Here is a 23,626-nt window from a genome sequence, read left to right as displayed (position 1 = left end):
CTAACTTCCAGGAAGGGGCAAGTTAAATCCCTGCCGCAAGTTAAATCCCTCCTGTGCCCCTTGCCTCATCTGTAAAGGGGAGATAGTAATTGCAACCCAAAAGATATCATGCTGCCTGAGTAAAAGTGTAGCCCAGATTCTGGCCTACAGGGGCCAAGAAAACGTTAACTCTCGTTACTATTAGAGATGACCGATGCTTGTACAGGGAGCGATTCGCTAAACACATCCCCAAATGGAAGTGACTACCTCCCAGCACAGGGAGCCATTCATCTAAAGGGATGTTAATACAGGTTGTCACTGCAGGGGAATGTCGTAGGGAGGGTTCAGGCACCAGATTAGAAAGTGGATTTGGGGAGAGGAGGGCATCATTTCAGTAAGTCACAAGGATGAAGGTTTTATGAACGTAAATTTGCATGGAGCAGGCTCTTCACTGTGAGGAAGGAAGACCTGAAGAACGGTCGGGAGGGAGAGAGGCAGGAAGATGGAATGCTCCCTGAAGACAGGCAGTGACTCCGTCCTCTCTGCCCCTCCCCATCCCCTTGCCTCTGACCCCCAGCAGGTGCCTGAGTTCCAGGGGAGGGGCCTGGGAGTGTGGGCCAGGCACACCTCTCCAGGTGTGAGCCACTGGCCCACCAGAGGAAATGCAAAAACGGTGCAAGCAGGAGATCCTCATTAGCAGGGTGATTTATTAAGAACCAGCGAGCGCTCTCTGCTCCCAGGCAGCCGTTATTCCCCCAAACGTTCTCCTCGGTGTGTGACTCCATCCCGCTCAAACGCCCGTTATTTCACGCCGGTCCTGCTCGTGATGTTCCGCGAGCAGCAGGCAGGTGTGGATTTGATAGCAGTGGGCCAATCGCTGTTGACAGGACAGGGCATTTGTCTCGAGGGAATGACGGTTACGGTTCTTAGTGCAGGGACAGTGGGGCCTGGGCAGGCACTACGTTTTCTAGAGGGTGTGGCCTTTCCCCTCAGGGGCTGCTTGGATATACTGAGTTTCTGTGTATTGTAGCCCCACATGCAGGTGCATGGAACCCACGTGCAAAGGAGTCCCATGTGAGACTCATGTATGGGGACTTCGTTTTCTTGTTTCTTTGTTAAAATTAAACTTACATTTTTGAGGTAATTGCAGGTTCACATGGGGCTGTAAGAAATAACACCAAGAGATGCTATGTACGCTTTACCTAATTTCCCCGATGGCAACATCGTGCAGAAAGCTAATACGGCAGCACAACTGGGACTTCGTTAAAAGAGTGGGAGGAGCTTGAGACTGCCCTGAGCCCGATGGAAGAGCCTGGGATTGGGGTGCTGCCCCCCTTGGGAGGGTGTCTGCGGATAAGACCATGGAGATGGGTCAGGGCCCCCTGCCTGGAAGTGGCAGGTGTTGGTGCAGATTATGGATGCCCACCTCTCAGATCCCTGACCCGCAGGAGGGCCCGCTGGGTTGCAGGGTTGCACACTGTTCCAGACCTGGGTGCGGGGGCTGCGGGGCCAGCCTCCCTGAGCCCTTCAGGAGAGAGGCCATGGGCTGGAATCAGCGAGTTCAGGGCTTAATTTCCAACTCCCCACTTGCTGTATGGATAGCTACACTTGCTACGTGGCCAGTGACCTCCTAGAGCCTTCGTTTTGCATAATCCTATCTAATAAAAGAGTAATATGCAAATTGACCATCACTCCAACACCCAAGATGGCTGCCCCCACGTGGTCAAAGATGGCTGCCCCCATGTGGACACAAGATGGCCACCACAAGACGGCCAGCAGGGGAGGGCAGTTGGGAGGGACCAGGCCTGCAAGGGAGGGCAGTTGTGGGTGATCAGGCCAGCAGGGGAGGGCAGATGGGAAGGACCAGGCCTGCAAGGGAGGGCAGTTGGGGGCAATCAAGCCTGCAGGGGAGGGCAGTTAGGGGTGACCAGGCCAGCAGAGGAGGGAAGTTGGGGGCGACCGGGCCTGCAGGGAAGGGCAGTTGGGGGAGGGAACCCAGGCCTGCAGGGAAGGGCAGTTGGGAGGGACCCAGGCCTGCAGGGAAGGGCAGTTGGGAGGGACCCAGGCCTGCAGGGGAGGGCAGTTAGGGGTGACCAGACCTGCAGGGGAGGGCAGTTAGGGGCAATCAGGTTGGCAGGGGAGTGGTTAGGGGGTGATCAGGCTGGCGGGCAGAAGTGGTTAGGGGCAATCAGGAAGGCAGGCAGGTGAGCAGTTGGGAGCTAGCAGTCCTGGATTGTGACAGGGATGTCCGACTGCGTTTAGGCCCGATCCTACCAGGTAGGATCGGGCCTAAACGCAGTCGGACATCCCTCTAGGGATCCCAGATTGGAAAGGGTGCAGGCTGGGCTGAGGGACATCCCTCCCCCGTGCACGAATTTCAGGCCTCTAGTATCTTATATAGCACACACCATGTGTCAGTCACTCTTCTAGGAACATTATATAATAAGTCATTTAATACCAACAGTCCTAAAAGGAGATATTATTATTAGTTCCCATTTTGAAAATGAGAAAATGGAGATACAGAGAAGCAAAGTTATTTTCCCTGAGTCACCCAGCTAGCGAATGGCAGGGTTGGGCATTTGAACGCAGGCCTTCACTTCGCAGGTCCTCGTACAAAACCACTGTCCCGTATTTCTCCTCCTCTCCAATGGGTTCAGCAGCACCTCGCTGAATTCGTACAAGGCACACTGCTTGGCACAGTGCCTGGCATGTCATAGAGAAGCACCCAAAATGCTAGTTGACATTATTGTTGGTATAATTCCTTCTGGAAGTTTCTGAGTATTTATCACTTATTGTTATTAGCAATAGCCTCCTTCCTGGCCACCTACTATGCGCCAGACCCTTACTCAGCCCTCTCAGTTTCCCCGAGGGAGGAGTCTGTCTGTTACAGACAGAGCAGCCGAGCATCGGAGAGGTGAAGCCTGGCAGAGATATGACTCACCCGAGGCTGCGTCTGGACTCACAGCTCCAGGAGCAACTTCAAGGGCACCGACGGCCTGACCTTGCACTCTGCTCAGGGCTTGCCCTGCCCAGGACTCATTTACCCATTCCCAATAGCACAGGGATGGGGGCCTGGTTCCCACCCATAAGCACATGTCAGAACCCCCAGCAGCCCCAGCTCTGACCCCACGGATGCCAGCACACCACACCCCTTGGGGGTTCTGACAGGATGGGGGGCTGAGGCTGTGCATTTCTCGAGAGTCTGCCCAGAATGCTGGCACCGTGGTCCGGGGGCTGACTTCGAGGCCCACTGCCCTCGCGCGGAAAGCCTGATGCAGGAGTAATGGTGGAGATGGTGGCTGCCTCCAATGTTGCCCTTTGCAACCGAGAAGGGTTTCCCCAGCAGGACCGGTGCCCTTGCTTTCCCCGCAGGGTAAACCCCCATCTGGGCGGGTACCTCCCCTCTGTAGAGGGTCCTTACGCTCACCTGTTCTCGAAAGCCTCCTCTGATGGGGGCCCAACCCCCACCTCGGCCCACTTCACCCGCTTGGTGATGGGGGCTCCAACTTTCCCCCAAGTAACACGTACTGTTGCTTTTCTGGTTAAAAACAGACAACAAAAGCAAACCTTCCTATTGCCGAAAATTTAGAAAAGTTCCAAAAATAAATAAGGGGGACAAAGGAAGAAAGTTAACATTAACCACCACCTCACGGTTAGTATTTTGATGCATTTTCGTATATTTCCTTGTGGTCCCGTTATTTTTGTATACTTGTTAACTTGAGAGTAAAAACGTGTAAGGCACTGAGTGTCCTAAAAACAAGAGAGGCTCTAACTGTGCTCTCTGCACGCGCCGCTGTTTTCATTATGAAATTCACCAAGGAGCTGGGGTTTGCTGAGGACAGCATTTTGGACAGCACGGACAGGCCTTTGAGTCAGTGGTGAGAACACAGCGCAGAGGTCAGAACCATTGTCATCTGTGGGGTGGCGGGTGGCTCAGCCAGAAATGGGTTGGAGTCCGTGGAGGGGGGACAGGGAATGGCGAGCTGTGAGTGGCTGGCCTGTGCTCCCCATGGCACTGGGGAGCCATTGTCCATTCTTGAGCAGGAAAGGACTTAACCGAGGCCACGCTTGCTGTGGAAGACTGAGTGGGTGGATTGGGAGGGAGAGTGGGAAGGCAGAGGGAAGAGGCATGGATACACAAACGGGGTACAGCCCAGGGTCCCCCCAGCCCCCTGCGACCTGAGCAGTGTTGTGACGTGCACAGGTCTACTTCTGAGCCGCCAGGATGGAGAGGGACTGGTTGATCTTCACCATGACGATGATGAGGAGGCCTCCGGTCAGCAGGAAGGTGGGCCAGAAGAGAGAGAACAGGAGGGTCTGGGGCCCGTAGAGGCGCCGGTACAGGACCCTGGTCTCATTCTCCCGCGTGGTCGAGAAGCAGTAGAAAACCCGGTGCTCGTGGAAATTGTCTCTGACTTTCTCCACGTCGGCCCGGGCCAGCTGGTAGTTGTCCAGGCTGCCTGGGATGTAGGAACACTGTGGGGAGAAGCAGGAGTTCCCTTGGGGTGGGAGTCCCCATCTCTTAGCACCTAGAGATGAGTGGCTGGCCAGGAGTGAAGATCAATGCCAGCTTTGGAGTCAGGCCCCTGGGTGGGAGGGGGCTTGGGGTGGGGGGAGCCAGAACTATTTAAGGCTACAGGGTGCCCTCACAGTGTCCTCTGTGAGCACGGTGGCCCTGTGGCTGCTCAGGGCCCAGCTAGAGACCTGGCTCTGCTTCCATTGCTGTAGAGCTTTAGACGAATCACTCACCCTTTCTGAGCCTTGATAGCTTCATCTCTTAAACGGGTTAAAAGCAATATCTTTTCCAATGATGTTATTAAAGAAGGACTTCAAGCTTCACTAAGGAGACCATGAGAGGCAGTGAGTGACACAGGCCCAGTGGGCTCTGCATTTGGATTCAGGCCAGAGGTCACATGCTCAGGTACCTGCAGAGCTCACGCAGGGAATGCCCACGAGTGACGCAGGTTGAGAGAATAAGAAGGCAGGTGCCAGCTTGCCTTCATGCCATAGAGAACTGTCAGGGAGTGGTGGGGCCTGGTGACAGGAGACAGCCAGATGCACCCAGACTGGCAGTCATCACTCCATCTGGACAGGGCTCACCATGGGATCCAGAAGACCTATTGTAGCCAGGCCTCCGACACGTCACGAGAAGCCAGAAAACCAGAGTTGAATGTGAACTCTCACATCCTACAAATATTGGCAAAGGTTCACATTGAAAACCCTCTGTGGTCTCGCCCTGTGTGAGCCAAACAGAAGGTGCTGGCCAGCCAGTATTAGATGCTGGGATGCAAAGGGGAGGGAGGGTGCATCCAGAGGAGCGTTGTGCACACGGAGCGTGGCACACACTCAATTCTGACACTGACTGTTGCTCTGAGGAGCCTCTGGCCTGGTCAGATGAGGTGCAGCTAGAAAGCTCTGCAGAGGAGGTGCAAGGCGGGGACCCTGGTTCTAGCTCTGCTCTGTGCCGGGAGGTCTGAATATTGTTTATGGGAACCTGTGGGAGATGTTCTGCAAGTGAGGGTGCCCCCTGCCAACACCAGCCCCTCCAGCAGAAATGGGTTGGATTGGGAGGGAGAGTGGGAAGGCAGAGGGCCTTCCACAGGCCAGCCACTCACAGCTCGCCATTCCCTGTCCCCCCTCCATTTCTGGTTGAGCCACCTGGAGGGCTGGCCCTCTGGATCACCAAGGGTGGGGCCCAGGAATCAAGTGATTCCTTCATATTCAAAAGTTTGAGACCACTGGACTAGAGGAATTGTGTCCAAGATCAACAATGTGTAAATTACTGAGCCAGCTTCTCCCCAGCCTCAGTTACTCCCTGGATTTGAATGAAGCCCCAACCTCAAAGCTGTTGGCCCTGACAGTGCTCAGTCCAGCAGAACAAAGGATGGTTGCATCAGAGTTCCGGCAGAGCCTGGGAAGTGGGGGAGCTGCATCCAGAAGTAGGTCACCAGCCAGCCAGCCAGGGAGCAGCTGAGGCTGGGGAGAAGCTGGCTCCTGGGGAATCTGGCATGCAGAGTTGTTGGGCACCTCAGGGTCCCAGTAAGAGATGGATTCAAAATCCTGAGCTGAGAGGGCCTAGCTCAAGTCTCCCCAATGCCTCTGACTGTGACGTTGGGTCACCTAACTCACTGAGTGACATGTGGCTATGGAGCTAGACAGGCTTGGGTTCAACTACCAATTCCAAATTGCGTGACCTCGGCAAGTGCCATAACTTCTCTGAGCCTTGTAAAATGGGTTTGTGAGGGCACCTGCCTAGTTGACTTGTGGGGATTAGAAGAGAGGATGCATATAAACACTTCACACAAAGCTGAGCACATAGTAAGTGCTCAATAAATGGGAGATGCTGTTCTTATTAACTAGTGGCCCTGAGCATGAATCAGTGAGCGAGTAGCTCACTGCCACTTGCCTCAGCTGGCCGCCCTGCCCACTGCCACTGGTAGCTCTCCGTCGCATGTAGCTCGCTACCCCACCCTCCTGTAGCTCTCCGCTGCTTGTAACTCGCTGCCCCGCCCTCCTGCTGATCGGTCGTTATGCATCACTGCGTGATGACCATTTGCCTATTACCTCTTTATTATATAGGATAATGATATTGGGACTTAACTATGATATTGCAAAGATAGCTCCTCCTTTCCCTTCTTAGAGAGCGGCCTTTCACACAGCACCCAGCTGGCCTGCTGCACCAGCCCCCTGCACCCCAGAGCTGAATGAGGCAGAGGGGCAGCTGGCCCTTTGACCCAGCTGAGTGGCAAAAACATGAAGGTACTTCCCCTGCCCCACATGCTAGCAGCCTGCCATTAGAACTGCTCCTGGTCATGCCTGGGTACGGTGAAAAAGAAGACAGAACAGCCGGTGGCTGCCGTCCAGGGCCAGACATGCCGCTGGCAGCTCATCTCAGGGGACAGTCTGGCCTCCTGTCCCTCTGAGCTGACAACCGTAGCATCAGGGAGGCGGCCTGCAAGCCAGCCTGCACCCAATCCCTGTCACACCATGATCATGTCTGCCTGCCTTTGAAACTGTGCTGCTTGCTCCTTGGGACAAGTCAGGGGCCACTGAATGCCAGGAGAGGCAGGTGTCCCGGTGAGAGCCGGTTCGGGGGCTCTTCCTCCATCTAATGGGGCTGAGTCAGGGGGTGGGCAAACTTTTTGACTCGAGGGCCACAATGGGTTCTTAAACTGGACCGGAGGGCCGGAACAAAAGCATGGATGGAGTGTTTGTGTGAACTAATATAAATTCAAAGTAAAGGAGCGGAGGGGAGAGCGAGAGAACCGGATGGAACAGCCGGATCCGGCCCGCGGGCCGTAGTTTGCCCACGGCTGGAGTGGTGCACTGTAGTGATGGCAGAACAGTCAGGCCACCTTGCACTGTCCACACCCACTTCTCCATGACCCCCAAGCCCCAGCACTGTTAGTAATCCCACTGTCCCCCCAGACACTCTGCCCCTTCCCATCCTATCAGCCACCAAAGTCTGACTGTCAGCACCCACCCTGCTTCAGGACCAATCTCCTCCCGGGTGTTTGCTGTGGCCCCGCCCCTCTGCCCAGTCACTGACTGGCACACTCCTCTGCTCCTCTCTGACTCTCTGATCGCGCTCCCTGGACCCCAAGCCTTGTAAAGACTCCAGGTTGCTCACAACAGGAATTCTCTACCTTTGAACCACCTGGAGAGCCCAGACGCTGCATCCGTTGGTCAGGAGTGGGAGGCTGGTTTTGCTGCCCACCCTTCCAGCCTTCCCTGTGTCCTGCCCTTGACCTGTATGCCCTCCATGTTTCTGTGGCCCTCATGCCTGCCTGATATGTCAATGCCTAACCCAAATGCCTGCCACCCTCACCTGCCTCACTGGTGGCTGGAAAGCATTCCCTCCCTCCTTTAACCCCACAATGTTCTCCCTTCCTCTCTATGGCACGGCTGCCTCCCCACTAGGTATTCTTTCCTGCCTGAGCCTTCTCCTCTTGAGTCCTAAGCCCCTCACCCAGGATGTGCCCAATGACGGTTGAATAAAAGAGGGAGCGAATGAGCAAATGAATATGGGTGACTTGTACTTCCTTTAAGGAGGGCTACCATGTGGATTTGGGGGTGGGAGGGATGTTGGGAGGCAGTGATGAGAAAATATCCCAAGTGTTGCTTTGCTCCAGCCCCAGCCCAGCTTCCTAGGGTGGAGGATGCATATGGGGTTCCCTCAGGGCAGTGGTCGGCAAACTGCGGCTCGCGAGCCACATGCAGCTCTTTGGGCCCTTGGGTTTTTAGCAAAGGCCAGTTTAGGAGTACCCTAATTAAGTTAATAACAATGTACCTACCTATATAGTTTAAGTTTAAAAAATTTGGCTCTCAAAAGAAATTTCAGTCGTTGTACTGTTGATATTTGGATCTGTTGACTAATGAGTTTGCCGACCACTGCCTCAGGGGATCAGCTCTGGGCCGGGCCTTTCATTTGACTTACAGAATGAGGTACTAACACCAGCGGCCACTTCTTTATGAGTGCGTGCTATGCATCCAACATGGAGATTGGCACATTATATCCAGTGCTCTTTGCACAAGAGCAATTGAGCAAAGGTGGGAACTGAGGCACAGAGGGGCTAAGTCAGCTGCCCCGGGTCACACAGTCAGTTAGTGGCATAGCAGGGATTCACACCGAGGTCTGTGTGACTCTAACCCAGAAGAGCAAGGTCTGGCTGGACCTCATGCCAGCTACGGTCCCTGGCCAAGGGGGGTCATCTTTCTCAGCCCCCACTCTGCAGAGAGGAGCTAGGGAGCCAGTTAGGGACAGGCCCTCACACCTGTCAGGGGTACAGGGACACGTACCCATCCCCCCAGTTAGTACCTGCTGGTTCTGGTCCCAAGTGTCCTCCGTGTGGTACAGCACGGCCCAGTGGCCCACGGCGGACACGTTGACCCACAGGCACGGGTACTGGGCCACTTTCTTGCCCTCCAGCTCCTCCTGGTCCCTGATGTTGGTCTCAATCAGGTGGCACGTGGATTCCTGGGTCCACACGCTGGAGAGATCACACACACGTACACATTTCAGAACCTGCGTGGCACAGAGCCCCCTGTCTGAACCCCTCGGAGAGACCCAGGGCCGGGACTTGCATCAGCATTCAGCACTGAAGGAGCGTGACCCAGGGTCCCTGGGCCCAGGGGAGGAAACAGAATCCAAATGGCAGTGCCGATGGCCTCTTGGACATCACCCACATAATGGTCCTCAAAACCCGGCGGAACTTTTATGAAGATTCCCACATCCAAGCCACACCCCAGAACAGGTGGATGAGGCCCAGGCCCTGGTTGTTTTTAAAAAGGCAGCCACATCTTCTTCATCCTCAGAGATGGAAGAGAAGCTCAGAAAGGTCAAGTGACTTTTCCGAGGCCGCAAGGACCTGAAGTCGGGCCTGGGTGGCTTCAGAGTCTGTGCCCTTTCCCCTAAAAAGCGGAGATGAAGGAGGGTTGATCTGTGCCAGGTGGGGAGGGTGGTGGGGATTGAGCTTAACTTGGAGGTGCCGTGTCAGAGGTGCACGGCTGCTCTGAGCGGTCAGGTTCCAGCCGGGAATATCTCCAGGGGGTAAAAAGGGAGAAAGGAGCAGACCCCAGAGAGGCTAACAGACTCATTAACACATCAGCAGCAGATCAACTGTGACTCGTCCCCCATTCATCAGGCGAGGGGCTGGCAGGAGCTGGACTGGCGTGTTCCCGAGGCGAGGGGCTGAGACTTGGCCTAAGAACAGGCCGGGAGAGCTGAGTGTGTTTGTTCCAGATAGAGCAGGATCAGGAACTTCACAGCTCTCCCTTCAAAAGCTCAAGTGGTTGACATGTCAGAGAGCAAGGGCATGGAACATTCTCCCAGATTCCAAAGCAGAGCTCGGGGGAAGCGGATTTTGGCTCAACGTAGACAGGTCCTACTTATCAGAAAGTAGGTATGCACGGCGAGGTAGTGAGCTCCCCGTCACTTGAGATATTCCACAGGAGGCTAGATACCCACTGACCGGGAGGTTTCAGAGGGGGAGTCACACTGTGCACATGGGGTACACGATTCTGTGACTGCTACCTCCTGGGATGAAACTCACTGGAGCATTTGTTCTGACCCTTTGACGTTTCCTGTGGAAAGGCCTCCTGTGTGTTACCTCCAAGTCCCAGGATTCCAGACCAGCAGGGACCAGTCCAGCCTTCCCTCCACCCTCCCTGCATTTGAATCCTTGACCCTAAGAATGAGGATTCCTGCCTGGCATGAGGGTCACGGGGACGGGTAGGAAGAAGTCTGGGGTTCCTCACAGACCAGACCTTAGGGGAGAGGCTGGAGGATGGGGACAGGCCAGGGGGTGCATACCTTTTCTGGTAGAGGGGCAGCATGGTCGTGCCCAGGATATAGTAGGCGATGACGGCGCACACCACCATGGCCACACCCAGGCAAAGGGCTCGAGTCTCTCCCCGCTTCTGGGCCATCACCAGCTTCTTCCCCATGTCCACGGGGGACAGCAGTCATTGCTAAGGCCACAGAGACACATAGACGTGAGAGCAGCACAGGTGACGATTAATCCACGGAAGGGAAGACAGGTGAGAGGGAAGGGGGCTTCCATGTTAATATTGCCCCTATTTTTATGTGGAGCTTTGCAACTTCAGAGGGCTTTTTTGGACGCCAGTAAGCCTGCCACCAGCTCTGAGAGGCGAGTGTTATTAACCCCCTTCTACAGATGAACGACCTGTGGCTCAGAGAGGTAAAGTGACCTGCCCAGGGTCACAGTGTGTGACAGGCTCAATAGTGACCCCAAGAAGCCCATGTTCTCAGCCCTGGAGTCTCTGACTGTTACTTAACATGGCAAAGACTTTAAGGAGCTTGAGATAATCTACACCGGTTATCCATGTAGACCCTAAGGTCCTTACAGGAGGAGGCAGGCGGAGATAGGCACAGAAGAGGAGAAGGTCATATGACCAGAGAAGCAGAGACTGGAGGGATGCCACACATGCCCGGGATTGCGGGCAGCCCCCGGGCCATCCCCTCCCACCTCTGGAGGGATTGCAGCGCTGGTGACACCAGGATCACAGCCTTGCCAGCATCTTGCCAATTTGGGGCTTCTGGCCTCCAGAACTTTGTGCAAGTAGATTTCTGGGTCGTTTGTGAAGGCAGCAATAGGAAACTGACATGGGACATACACTGATTCCTCGAGCAGCGGAGGCAGAACATCCTAGGACACTGTCTCCGAGAAACCCGGGACATTCCACCGTTCTGCCCGCCAGCCCCACAGCAGGGCCCAGCCGGGGCAGCAGGCCGAGGACCCAGCAGGAGCCACAGGCACTGGGGGCGGCTTGAGGTTTCCGCAGTCAGGGTCTTGTGAGGGCCACCTCCCTCTTCAAGCGAGGGCAGAGGCCTTCAGTGGCTGCAGCAACTGCTCTCTCCTCTGGGGGCTTGAGCCACCCGGGCCGAAGCAGAATGTGGGGAGTAGCTGGCACCTCTCCTCTTTTCCTCCTCACTTTCCTTCTGGGCATCTGCCTCACCCGGTGCAAGCAGAGCACCGCCCCCCCCCTTCCCCGCACCCCCCCCCCGCCAGCCACTGAACACTCTCCCCCCCCCCCCCCCCCAGCCACTGAACACTCTCCAGGGTGTGACTGGTCACCTGTAAGTCACCTGGCGCCTGACAGCTGCCAGCTTCTGTCCCTTATGGGGTTCCCATCTGTTCTGTGAGTTGCCCCATTAGCCTTTGGGTCCATTTCTTTGTTGTTTTGTTTGTTTAGGGCAGTGGTCGGCAAACTGCGGCTCGCGAGCCACATGCGGCTCTTTGGCCCCTTGAGTGTGGCTCTTCCACGAAATACCACGGCCTGGGCGAGTCTATTTTGAAGAAGTGGCATTAGAAGAAGTTTAAGTTTAAAAAAATTTGGCTCTCAAAAGAAATTTCAATCGTTGTACTGTTGATATTTGGCTCTGGTGACTAATGAGTTTGCCGACCACTGGTTTAGGGTAACCATAGTTCGTTTCTACCAAAGATACCAGGGCCATGGGGCCTTCTCTCTGTAATCCCCTGCTTTGAGGAAAATTTTAGCCAGATATCAGGAAGAACTGTATTTTCCCTGCCAGGTCCCTAAAGGAATAAACAGGTTTTTGGTTGTTGTTTTTTTTTATAAATTAGTGAGTGTCCAGGAGAGAGACATTGGTCCAAAGGGATTTTCAGCAAAGCACTTCATTTTCCACTTAGGTTTCCCTCCTAAGTATTGACTGTTTCAAGTGTCCCCTTCTCCCTACCCCCCCCCCACCCCCGCCCCACTCCTCCCCCACTGTCCTAAAGAGAAGATCCTGGGATCCAGCACCAAGGATATAACTTTGTCACTGCCTCCAAGATGACTGGCAGGGATGACACCCAATGGCAAGTTTTCCTCCCTCATTTGGGGCACTGAGAAGTGGGGTTCCTCTACATGCTAACAGAGACGTTACAGTGTCACAGGGAGTACGTTTTCCTGGGCTGACCTCTGGGCTGCAGCCCTCTGGCTGCACTGGCAGCTGGGACCTGAGGGCCAGGGCTCTGCTCCCCACCTCCCAGCTGCCGTTCAGATGCCAGTAATTCTGGTCCCCAGTGACACCAGCGTCAGCCCCTCTGAACCCCGAACCCCGGTACACAGCTCCTGAAGAAGGGCGTTCCCACTGCTGCTCCCTCCAAAGCTCTCCCCGCCCCTCCAGCCTGAGCTTTGGAGAAACTCGCCCCAAGTGCTCCGGGCACGCAGTACTCACAGTCTCCCCGGCGCCCCTGAGTCTTCAGCAGGCAGGCACTTTCGATCTGCCCGGCCCCAGCCCCCACCCCAAAAAGCGGCCGCCTGAGCTCCAGCAGGAAGCTGGGGCTGCCAGCGGTCTCTGTTTCCAGGGAAGCGGCCTTTGGTCCCCATCTGGGATTCGCCTCCATGCCCAAACATGGTCAAGTCTGAGCGCACAGCCCGGGACACACACTCAGAGCAGGTACCAGCCCGGAGGAGGACGGAGGGTGGCAGCTGCTACCCAGGCCCCCGCACCTGCATTTCCCAGAGTCCCCTGGGAAGCGGGTATTAACAACAGCACAGAGCAAGCCGGGAAAGACTGTCCTGGTGTGTTTGGAAAACACTTCTTCCCTCGGTCTCTCTGAGCTGGTGGAGTGGCTGACAAGCCCCGAATGGGACATGGTTTTCCTTTAGTTGACGTGGGGGAGGGAGGAGGCGTTGAAGCTGGAGTGGGGCGGGGCTTGTCAGCCACTGAGGGGCTGGCATATCCGGCTGGACCAGCCAAGCCCTCCTTCCTTTGGCATGTGCATGCTGTGTGGCCCTGGGCAAGTCGTGGCACCTCTCTGCGCCCGTTTCTCATCTGCGCTGTTGGGGTTTTTTAAACTCGCTTTGTTCAGGGTAGTGATGAGGACTAGAGATGGTGGACCTTTATGGCAGAGAAAAAGAACTTCCATTTTATTTTATTTTTTATATTTTTATTGATTTTTTACAGAGAAGAAGGGAGAGGGATAGAGAGTTAGAAACATCGATCAGCTGCCTCCTGCACGCCCCCTACTGGGGATGTGCCTGCAACCAAGGTACATGCCCTTGACCGGAATCGAACCTGGGACCCTTCAGTCCATAGGCCGACCCTCTATCCACTGAGCCAAACCGGTCAGGTCAGAACTTACATTTTAAAGACCAGCCAGGCCGAAGCAGGGACCATCACAGCTCCCGCTCCTCTCACCAGCCATGGGCGGGGACAGCCTGCTGTGTCAGGTGGCCTCCCAGAGACTAAGTGTGGTTGGGGGTCATGCCAGAGATTCGTTCCCCTCACTAAGGCAAGAGGGCATCAGCGTTTGCAGGCCACACACGTTCCCAGATTTCTCCCAGTCTCCTCGTCTGTGAAGTGGTTGTTGTAAGGATTAAAAATCAGGGGAAAATGAGCCCAATGTTTTGGGCCCCTCCTGACTGTCAGGCATATCTCTAGCCCTTGCTTTACCCAACAATGAGGTAAAGAAGTCGAAGCTGAGCCTCGGGGGCTTACGTACCGGGTCCACGGTGAGCCTGCTCTAAGGGCCAGAGCCAGATTTGAAGTCAGCCCTTCCAGCTTGCAAAGCCAAGCTCCTGCTCATCCTGGTCCTGTGCTAAGACATGAATGCTCACCTGCATTATACAGTCACCTGCCACCTGAGCCGGTCCCCAGGGAGGCCGGTGCAGCCCAGCATGCCTGTTGAATGAGTCTGCCACCCCCCTCACTCCACCTCGGCCACCGCGAGGCAGCCAGCCCAGCGGGCCGTGGAATGACACTCCAGCAGGAAGTCCCTTTCCCCCTTTACTAATTGAATCATATTAACAAGAGAGTAAATTGTCTGTTTCATGGACATCACAGCAAAGGAGGTCTGTTCAGGCCTTAGACCTCACAGGTGGGCTGGCATGAGGGACACGGGGCCTGGAATGAATCCCCAGAGGAGTGGTTTCCAGGGATGGTTCTTGGTCCACTCAGGAGCCGGAAGAGTCCTCCTGGGCCCATGAACTGATGCACGAATGCCAGTCTTCCTCCCGCTCCCTGGGGGAGAGGCACAGGGCAGCAGCAGGCCCTTTTTAAGAATGACCAAAGGGCTGCTTGCATGTAATCAACTAAATGAGTTCTCAAGGGTTCCACGTTTGGAATTTATAAACCAACATTAGCATTCTTCCCAAGGTACTTTTCCTCTCAGAAGATGGGGACAGGCAGGGAAGGGGGGCGGGAGAGGCGAGCTCCTTGCTGCAAAGAAGTTGAGCCCGAGCCAAATGCTTCGACAAGCCTTGCTTTGGACAAAAACCCGGGTCCCTGGCTGGCTTTGGGGTTGTGTGTGACAGGTGGTTGTAGGTGGAGGGCAAGGAAACGATGATGCTACCACAATAAAGATTGGAGCTTTGCATTAACATGGGGTGTTAGAGTTCACAAAATGCCTTCCCTGCCTTCAGTCTTCCAACAACCCCATTCGATCACAGCCATCCGTTCAGGAAGAGCTTTGTCTACCCATTTTATAGAGTGGGTAACTGAAGCTCACAGAGGTTAATGAAATTGCCCAAGGCAGGTGACTTTGCCTCTCGGAGCCTCGGTTTGCCCACCTCTAGGATGGAGATCATGCACGGTCTTTCTTTTTGCCATCCTCACAGGAGGTGGTCTTGTTTCCGTTCTCCGCCCAAGGTCACTCCCCGGCATGTGAGGTGACGCAGCCTGGCTGTGAGCCTGTGCTTGCTGCCTCCGCCGCCCATCCCTGTGTCCCCCCTGAGTCCCCTCCCTCGGTTCCCGAGGACCCGTGTTCCTTATGACATCTGCTTCAGCTGCTTGACAAGCCCCTCTCCTCGGTCCACAGCCCTCTCCTGGCTTGTGCATCCACTTACTTATTTAAACCCTTTTGAATCAATATCTATTCTCTGCCGCCACTTGGGATAATAAGTCCCATAAATCAACTTGGCAACTGTCCTGAGCCCTGCGGAGGGTGTCACTGGCTGAGTGTCACGGGAGCGGGCGCGAGTGGCCCTCCGTCAGTCACAAACACGTGAGGACCTACTGTGCGAGGCCCTCAGTCAGTCACAAACACGTGAGGACCTACTGTGTGAGGCTCTGGAGGCGTCACTGTGCTGAGGTGGGCCAGGCCTGGCCCCTTTCCTAGGGGGGTGGAGGGAGATGGATCTTTTTAAACTGCAAAAAAAGACAGAATGGAAAACATAAAAGGATATACTTAAGGGAGAGAGAGTAATAAAGGGCATAGGAAATCACAATGACAGATTGTTCACAGATCTGAGAAGACAGAGTTTAAGAAGGGGACTATTAAATGTCAATATACGGATTAAAGGCCGGACGGGACTGGATGAGGAACGCGGCAAGGCTGCACCCTGTGAATAAAGGGACACCTTGTCCCTTGCTCCTGCCACCCTGAGCTATATCTCCCCTCACCTCATCTTTCGGACCTAGTGACAAGGCATTTTAGCCCGCCCCATTGCTAACTAACATCACTGTAAGCAGCTTGAAATTCTCCTTGAAACAAGGAGGAACATAAATAAATAGAGCACTGCTGTCCCTCTGCGCAGTGCGGTCGATGCTGCATGTGGTCTCCTCCTGCGAGCCCGTCCGAGCTCCAAGCTCGCCGTGGAGACTGGCGATAGCGGCAAGGCACAGGGATAAGCCCGTCCCTCGGAGAACTGCTGGGAACGGAACGGGAGGGCGCGTGTCCTTCCCACACTCACAGAAGGATGCAGGTGTCTCTCCCTCCACCTGCTGGGGAGCTCTCCCCTCCGAGGGACTCCGCCTGGGGCCCCGCCTCACCTCCTGTCCCCTTGGCCACTCTCCCTGCCTGCTGGGCCAGGTCAGTGCCTGGAGGTAACACGCTCAGAGCACAGTGCGCGCTCCTCCCGGCAGTTCCTCTGGGTTCACGGGCCTTCTCCGTTAACCGGGCTCCCCACGGGCGCCGGCGCTGCCCAAGATCTGGGGCAAGAACGGTTCAATGTCGCATCGCTGGCCCTGAAAGAAGAAACAGAGGATCTTGGTTTTTACAGTTGTCTTTTGTTGGTTTGGGGGGAAAAAATTAAAATTTTTGTTTACATTTCTGAGTGGACAGTTCAGCAGTGTTAACTGGATTCATGCTGCAGCTCAGCAGCGCTCTAGAACTTTTCAAACGGCACAACTGCAACTCTCTCCCCACTGAACAGCGCCCCCTTGCTCCCTCCTCCCAGCCCGGGCAACCACCATTGTGTTTCCCGTTTCTGTGAGTCTATGTTAGATGCCTCATAGACAGGGAATCGAACGGTATTTGCCCTTTCGTGTCTGGCTTATTGCACTTGGCATAACGCCCCTGAGACTCATTGATGCTGCGACGTGCGACCCGAAAGAAATCTCTCGCTTTTGAATGTGACAGGAAACCGCACTCCTTTTCCCATACCATGGAGCCTCTTCGCAGGGGCTGTGCTGTATCCCATCATCTGGGGAAACCATGACACATTTCATCGAAGCTGTGTTGTTGGCTGCTTAGCAGTGGGGCTTGTGTAGTGGAACTCAGTCGCCCTGTGCTGGTCACTGGGTCTGTTCCACCCTCACCGTCACTCGCACCCCATGAGCTGACAGGTGGGAGGGACAGTGGGTCTATAAGGATGCACTCTGGGGACCAGATCCTGTACAGAGAGAGGAGAAGACCCTAGAACTGGAAGACGTTAGCAGGTGTTTGTTGTTGTTGTTTGCCTTCACCGGGCCTGATTTGATCCTTGGAAAGAGAGAGACACAGACACAGAGAGAATGGTAGGTGGAGGCTGCGGGAACTCCTTCACGGGGTAGCTTGAGGGACTCAGAACGTAAGCTGTGCCCCCTTGGGGCCCAGATGACAAAGTGGTTCTCCCACTTCCGCTTAACCTGGCTCTGGGGTGATGAGAACTGGGGGCTCATAGTGACACTGTGGCCCCGGGCAGTGGCCCCCCGAGAAGGGGAGTCTGCACCATCACCTTACGCAGCTGCAGCCAGCAGAGGCAGCAGCCCGACACCCTGTCCCAGTCAGGGTCCCGCGGGAGAGGCAGGGCGGGGTGCGCCGGGGCTGGCTCATTCCCGCTCCCTGAGAGCCTGCAGCCAGTTGTTCAGCCACTGGGAGCTGGAAGCGGGCCATGGCGGGAGTATTTATACTGGGCAAATCTACACACCCTGTATATCAGGGCTTTTTCCTGGAGAGCCGGTTTTCCAGCACAGGAGTTCGGAAGACACACAGAAATTGGAATCTGAAGAGGTTTTAGGAACCACTGACAAAGGTGTGGACAGGGAGGGGGTGGGAAGCGCACGGAATACTGTACCCGGCGGGCTGGCCACGTGGGGCTGAGGGATGAGGGAAAGCAGTTGTGTCCAGTTCTACAAACTTGAGTCATTCAATACAGTAACCACGAATAGCATATGACTATTGAGCGCTTGAAAGGTGACTAGAGTGAATGGAGAACTAAATTTTTAATTTTTATCTAATTTTAATTAATTTAAAGTTAAGTAGTCACGTGTGACTGGTGGCTACCTTATTGGACAGACATCTCCAGAGCCGTGAGCTGCTGGCCACCCCACTGGCCGGCCCTGCCTTCCTGTTTGCTACCTCGCAGCCGGTCTCAAGCAGGTCCTGGGAGACGCTCCCAGCACCCTCTGCCCCTCCGCCTGGGGACGGACTCCGAGTGGCCTTCCTGACGCTCCTGGCCAAGCCCCAGCCCGTGACACACTCGGAGCCAGGACCCCAGAGGGAAGCCATCCCTTCCACCTGAGGCTGGTATTGGGCTGCCCTGGGCGAGCAGTCCCAGCAGCTACTCCTGCAGATGCTTAAAAAGAGGTGCTACCGAGAGAGGTCTTTTTAATCCCTCTTGTCACACATCAGTGAAAACGCTGTCAGTCATCCGTAAATAATGAGATCGCTCCCTCAAAGCTCAGGGCCTGCATTTACTCTCGGTGCGAACACTGCGGCAAGCTTCGCTAGAATGTTGTCTGGGCGTTCACAGCACAGGTTTGATCTGTGCCTGGTCTCGGAGGACATCCTCTCCCAGGAGACCCTGTCTCTAGGAGGGAGCCGTGGAGGCATTCAAGAGCTGATTTTTAAAAAAATCACCATTTATTGAGAGTTTTCTTCATGCCAGAAAGGGTGCTGGTCCCTGTGCATTCCTCACTGTGTTGGGCTCTAGGGCTGCTGTGACAAATCGCTATGAACTGGGCGGCTCAGAGCAACAAAATGTATTCTCTCCCAGTCCTGGAGGCCGGAAGTCCAACACCAAGGGGTCAGCAGGGTGATGTCCCTACAGAGGCTCCAGAGGAGGGTCCCTCCTGGTCTCTCCCAGCTTTGGTGTCCCCAGGTGTTCCTTGGATGGTGGCTACTACACTCCAACCCAGGGGTCCTCAAGCTTTTTACACAGGGGGCCAGTTCACTGTCCCTCAGACCGTTGGAGGGCCGGACTATAGTTTAAAAAAAAAACTATGAACAAATTCCTATGCGCACTGTGGGCCCGGGACGAGTCGGCTGCTAAGCAGGACAGGCAGCGGCACCCGGCGGGCCGGATAAATGTCCTCGGCGGGCCGCATGTGGCCCGCGGGCCGTAGTTTGAGGACCCCTGCTCCAACCTCTTCCTCTGTCTTCACATCCTTCTCCTCTTCTGCATCATCACTTTAGGCAGCTGCAGCCAGCGATGTAGCAGCCAACTGTCTTATAAGGACAGGTATCATTGGACTTAGGCTCCACCCAGGGTGATCGCAAGATCCTTAACTTACTTACATCTGCAAAAGCCCTTTGTCCACACGAGGCCACATTCATAGGTTCCTGGAATTCGGGCATGGACATATATAGGGGGGAGTAGGGGAAGCAGTGCAACCATCCAAGCTACTACACTCATCTCATTTAATCTTCGTAATAACCCCAAGAAGGAGGTGAATTCGCCCAGATGGTTTAACTGTTGCAACAACCTCAAGATTTTAATGGCTTTACTCAATAACAGGGCAGTTGTCGCTCTTGGAAAGTCCGGTGTGTATGCTTTTGGATGGATGGTTTCTAGGGGAATCAGGCTCCTTTTATCATGTGGCTCCTCTGTCTTATGGCCCTGAGGTCACCCGGGCATTATCCAGCCACTAGACTACAGGGAAGAAGTGAGTGCAGAGAGAGAATGTGGATGATGAAATGCCTGATACTTAACCACTTGGCCTGGAAGTGACAATGCATGACTTATTCTCAAGTTTCATTTGTGAGGACCGGTCACATGGTCCCGCCCAGCTGCAAGGGATCCTGGGAAATGTAGTCCTGGATAAGCAGCTGCTTCTCAGCCTGAATACAGCACTGTGGGCTCTAAGAGGCATCAAACTTGGTTGGTCAGCAGGCCATGACTGTCACAGTATCATTCATTTATTTATTCTTCATTCATACACTTGACTCTTTACTTATTTTTCAGAAAGAGGTATTTGAAGCTCAGAAGACTTAAGTGATTTGACTGAAGTCTCAGAGCATTTAAATCATAATTCAATAACTCTGTATTAAGGGCCAGCTGGATTAAGTGCCCCTCCTTCATGTGGGCGTGTTCTATCATGGAACTTAGCTCCCTAGGTGTTATCTATCCTTGTGTGGGTCGGGAACAAGGTTGATGAGATTTATCTACATGTGCCTTCCCTACCCCCAAATACTTCGTCCTTTGTCCTAGATGCTCCGATTCTCCTTCCCTTGGTCCCACTGTCCCTCTGGAGATCGAGGAGCGAGAGCTGCTGTCACAGAGGCTGGGGCAGAGGTAACATAGAGCTAAGAGTTGGAGAGGGAGGAGGTGACCAAAACTCCATGTGAGTCAGGCATCCTAGGCGGCATTTTCCATTTTGACATGTGAGGGGTTTTGGAGCAGCCACAGTCAGGAAACATCCAGGACTAGAGGAGAAGTAGTAAGTAGCATGACTGAATTATGAATGTTGTCTACTTTCATGTGCTTGAAGGAACGTGGTGACTTTCTTTTTAAGTTGTTTAAATTCCTTTCATTTAAACTGCACTTTGTGACCGCAATTCCACACAGAGAGACTGCGCTGTGGTGGAGTGACCACAGGCCCCCTTAGCCCAAAACAGCTGTGTGCACTCCAGTCAGCCCCTGTCCCTCCCCACAGTGTCCCGGTTTTATGTGGTCACCTTAACTTTGGAAGACACTGGCTTCAAGTGTGTAGGTCCATCCACAGGCCAGGTGCTCCCCTAGGCTGGAGATGGTGGCCAGTTCACCTCTGGATGCCAGGCCTGGCTCAGGCCCTGGCACACAGCAGGTGCCAAGGAGCAGATGCAGGAACCAGAAAAGGCAGAGCTGTAGTTTGGGTCCCGGCCTTTGCCCTGGGAACGCCAGGCTCCGCCTGCTGTGCTGGCTCTGCGACCCGAGCTCTCCTCCGGCAGTGGGGCAGCAGAGGGCGCTGGTGTGCGGGACGCCTGTGTGGCGTGGGCCATGCGTGCCAGAGGGATTCGGAGAGGGGAGCTTCGCCCGGCTCTGAAACACCAGAGAGCTGTTCCCAGGCCTCTCACTGCAGAGGACAGGGCCTGGGACAGCCCACAGGAGCCCACCGTCCTGGTTCTGCCACGGAGGACACCCCTTAAGTCTCCTCCTGCATCTGCCGGAGGCAGGGGACGGATGATGAGGTCCCCACTCCAAACGCAGACATGCCAGAGAGGTTTGAATGCCCGCTCTCCAGAGAGGAACATTCAGCTCGGATTTCCACTTGGTAAAGTGTGCATTGATTTTTTTTTTTCATTGTACATAGCTTAATCCTAGTCTTACGTTTTTGAAATGAATATATTTTTTAAATCATTTGTAACCCCAATATCTGGCAAATCCACTATTTGTATATGGAATCTCTCCTTCCGGGATTTTTTTTCCTTCGATTCCAAGTGACCTGCATGGAAACCCCACATGATAGGCAGCTCCAAGGTTGGGCTCATGCTCAGACGGACACTAGATTGCCCCCACCCCCACCCCGTGTTCCCTTCAACGTCTTAAGACCCCGAAGGGTTGCCCTCAGGGATCTCGGTGTGTTTGTGAACTTGCCCTTTGCTCTTAGCAAACCAACAAGACTGAGCTACGTCTCCCCCGCCCCCCACCTTTGGTCTCAGTTCCAGTAGTAACTCAGGGACAGAGAGTCCCAGGAGAACGCCCCGCAGAGGTGGGCTGTGCAGGAGTTATGCACAGGCTCCAGATCCAGGCCCGTCTGGGTTCAGGTCCCACCTCTGCCACCAGGGCCACCATGGAGGGCGGGTGGGTGATGCCCTGTACCAGGGCTCCTGGCCAAGAGGGCCAGGGGGCCTGGCACCCAGTGCTCCCATCATCACGTCGTGGTCCCTGGGCCTCCGCCCAGAGAACGGGGGTCTTAGCCAGTTCCATAAGGATCCTCATGCATTAGCCACGCCGTATGCTGCCTGCACCTAGATAATTCGGCAGAGTTGCCACCTAAAAAATGGAAAAAATGATACATTTCTCATATGTATTGTTGTGAGGGTTTGAGAGGTGAATACTCAAAAGCTCAGGGTGAGGATCTGAAAGGTTAGCTACAGTATCTGACCAGCGTTTTCCAAGGCCAGCTTGGCTGATGGCCAAATTTGAATCCAGAGCATGATCCAGTTTTGCAGTTTTTGCTCTAAGCTCCAGTGTAACCATCAGAAGGCTGGGAAAAGCCATCAGAGGGCCCAGGAGCCTCCGCCAGCCTCCTGCCTGGCCAGCGTGCCCCGTGCAGGTCCCCGGCTCCACACAGGGCATTGCAGACGCAACACGGCCCGTCTGCGTGTCCTTCCTACACCCTCCAATGGAAGAGGAAGGCTGGCAGGTGTGGGGTTTTGTGGTTGTTGTTTGTGTGTGTGTGTGTGTGTGTGTGTGTGTGTGTGTGTGTGTGTGTGTGTTTTAGCTCATCTTCTGTTTTGGACCAATGAAAAGAACGGTATTTTAATGGGCCCCGTGGAAAGGGAACTGAAGTTGTTTCCCTAGACTGAGCACCGGGCGCAGAGGTCAGGGCGGGATTAATAAGGATGCTATAAATGCACACTGTGGCCCGTGTCTCTGTGGGCAGAGTGCTCTGGTTTTGGAGGAAGGCAGAGAATTAAATTATGCTGGGAGGACACACGAGGAAGGGTGAAAAGGCAGAACTCCGCGGACGTTGAATGGACCGCAGTGAATCGGTAGAACGGACGCTGAGGCTGGCTGGGCATTGCTGCAGAGACGCCTGGGAGGGTTGAGGATCAGGGCCCACACCCAGGCGTGACCTCTCCGGAGCTGGGCCTTCATTACTCCCGCCCATGCCCTCTGAGGGGACTTCTAGTGCTGTTTTCCTGGGATGGCAGATCATTATATTTACCAGACTTTCTCTCAAGGCAAATGTGTGTGGCCACACACCCCGTGAACGTTTACTAAGTATCTTCTGTGCCCCAGACCCCGAGGGGACAATGGCCAGTGAGGAGATGCTGCTAATTGGCTGTGACTTTCCCAGGGCCTTAGGCTGAAGGACTCCCCGGTGAGAAGGGCACTGTCACCATCGCCCCCATTTTACAGATGAGGAAACTGAGGCCAGAGAGGTTAGGTAATTTATCCAGATGCACTAAGGGTTCTCAACCAGGTTTGGCCAAGAAGTCCACATGGACATCCTTAGATTATATTCTTCCTTTTTTCTGAACTCACGCCAGAGTGAGCCACAACATCTTTTCACATGAATATACCTTTTGCCTCAGCAATGCCACTTCTAGGAACTGAGCCCACGGGGTATAATATGGGGCGACAGAGATGAGGTCTTGATCAGAATGTAGGACACAACCCGCATCTCCACGTAGAGGCGTTAATTACATAGATGCGGTGCCTCCATGTGAAACAAGCTGTTCAGAATGACACCGGGCCGTATGCGTCAGCCTAGGAAGACACCTACCCTGTACACGGTAACGAAAAAGCCCAGGAGCATTGCCTGTTTGTCAACAGCGATTCTGTCTGAACAGTGGGGTTCCTGGTGATTTTCCATTGCTTCTTTTTGCTGGTCTATAGTCTCCAATTGCCCTACAATGAACATGTACTACATTTGTAATAAGAAAGAAACTCAATAAAAGTTATTGAATAAAAGAATAAACAGCCGTAAATTATTCTCTCCTGAGGAGTTAGTGGGCTGTGGCGGCTCAGCCAGGACCTCCCTCCCTCTCCCAGGACCCACTCGCAGCCCATGGGGGGAGCACGAGGTGAGGGTGTCCCGTTCGCCTGG

General features: G+C 54.5%; 2 protein-coding genes across 5 annotated transcripts in view; one reads left to right on the top strand and one right to left on the bottom strand.

The window, feature by feature from the left end:
* The window catches only part of KCNIP1 (potassium voltage-gated channel interacting protein 1), a 265,584-nt gene that overhangs the window by 15,475 nt on the left and 226,483 nt on the right, over window positions 1–23,626 (top strand). Inside the window, exon 1 of one of the 4 annotated variants that reach the window (XM_080673177.1) lies at window positions 20,854–21,121. The exons of 2 other annotated variants lie outside the window; for them this stretch is intronic. In XM_080673177.1, coding sequence (XP_080529303.1) covers window positions 21,031–21,121 — 91 coding nt within the window. In that variant the 5' untranslated portion in view covers window positions 20,854–21,030. Of the gene's footprint in view, window positions 1–20,853; window positions 21,122–23,626 lie in introns of those variants that run through there. One more of the 4 variants, XM_080673175.1, reaches the window with a different exon arrangement.
* KCNMB1 (potassium calcium-activated channel subfamily M regulatory beta subunit 1) lies at window positions 3,643–12,822 on the bottom strand. The gene is made up of 4 exons (XM_080672694.1): window positions 12,683–12,822; window positions 10,292–10,449; window positions 8,798–8,969; window positions 3,643–4,455 (listed from the first exon to the last, which is right to left on the bottom strand). The coding sequence occupies exons 2-4, from the start codon at window positions 10,423–10,425 to the stop codon at window positions 4,186–4,188; spliced, it is 576 nt and encodes a 191-aa protein (XP_080528820.1). The 5' UTR covers window positions 10,426–10,449; window positions 12,683–12,822; the 3' UTR covers window positions 3,643–4,185.

The sequence above is a fragment of the Plecotus auritus genome (assembly GCF_963455305.1).
Source record: "Plecotus auritus genome assembly, chromosome: 6".
In the NCBI taxonomy this organism is placed as follows: Eukaryota; Metazoa; Chordata; class Mammalia; order Chiroptera; family Vespertilionidae; genus Plecotus; species Plecotus auritus.
The sequence above is the reverse complement of the archived record's forward strand: the minus strand, read 5'-3'. Positions and strand labels throughout refer to the sequence as shown.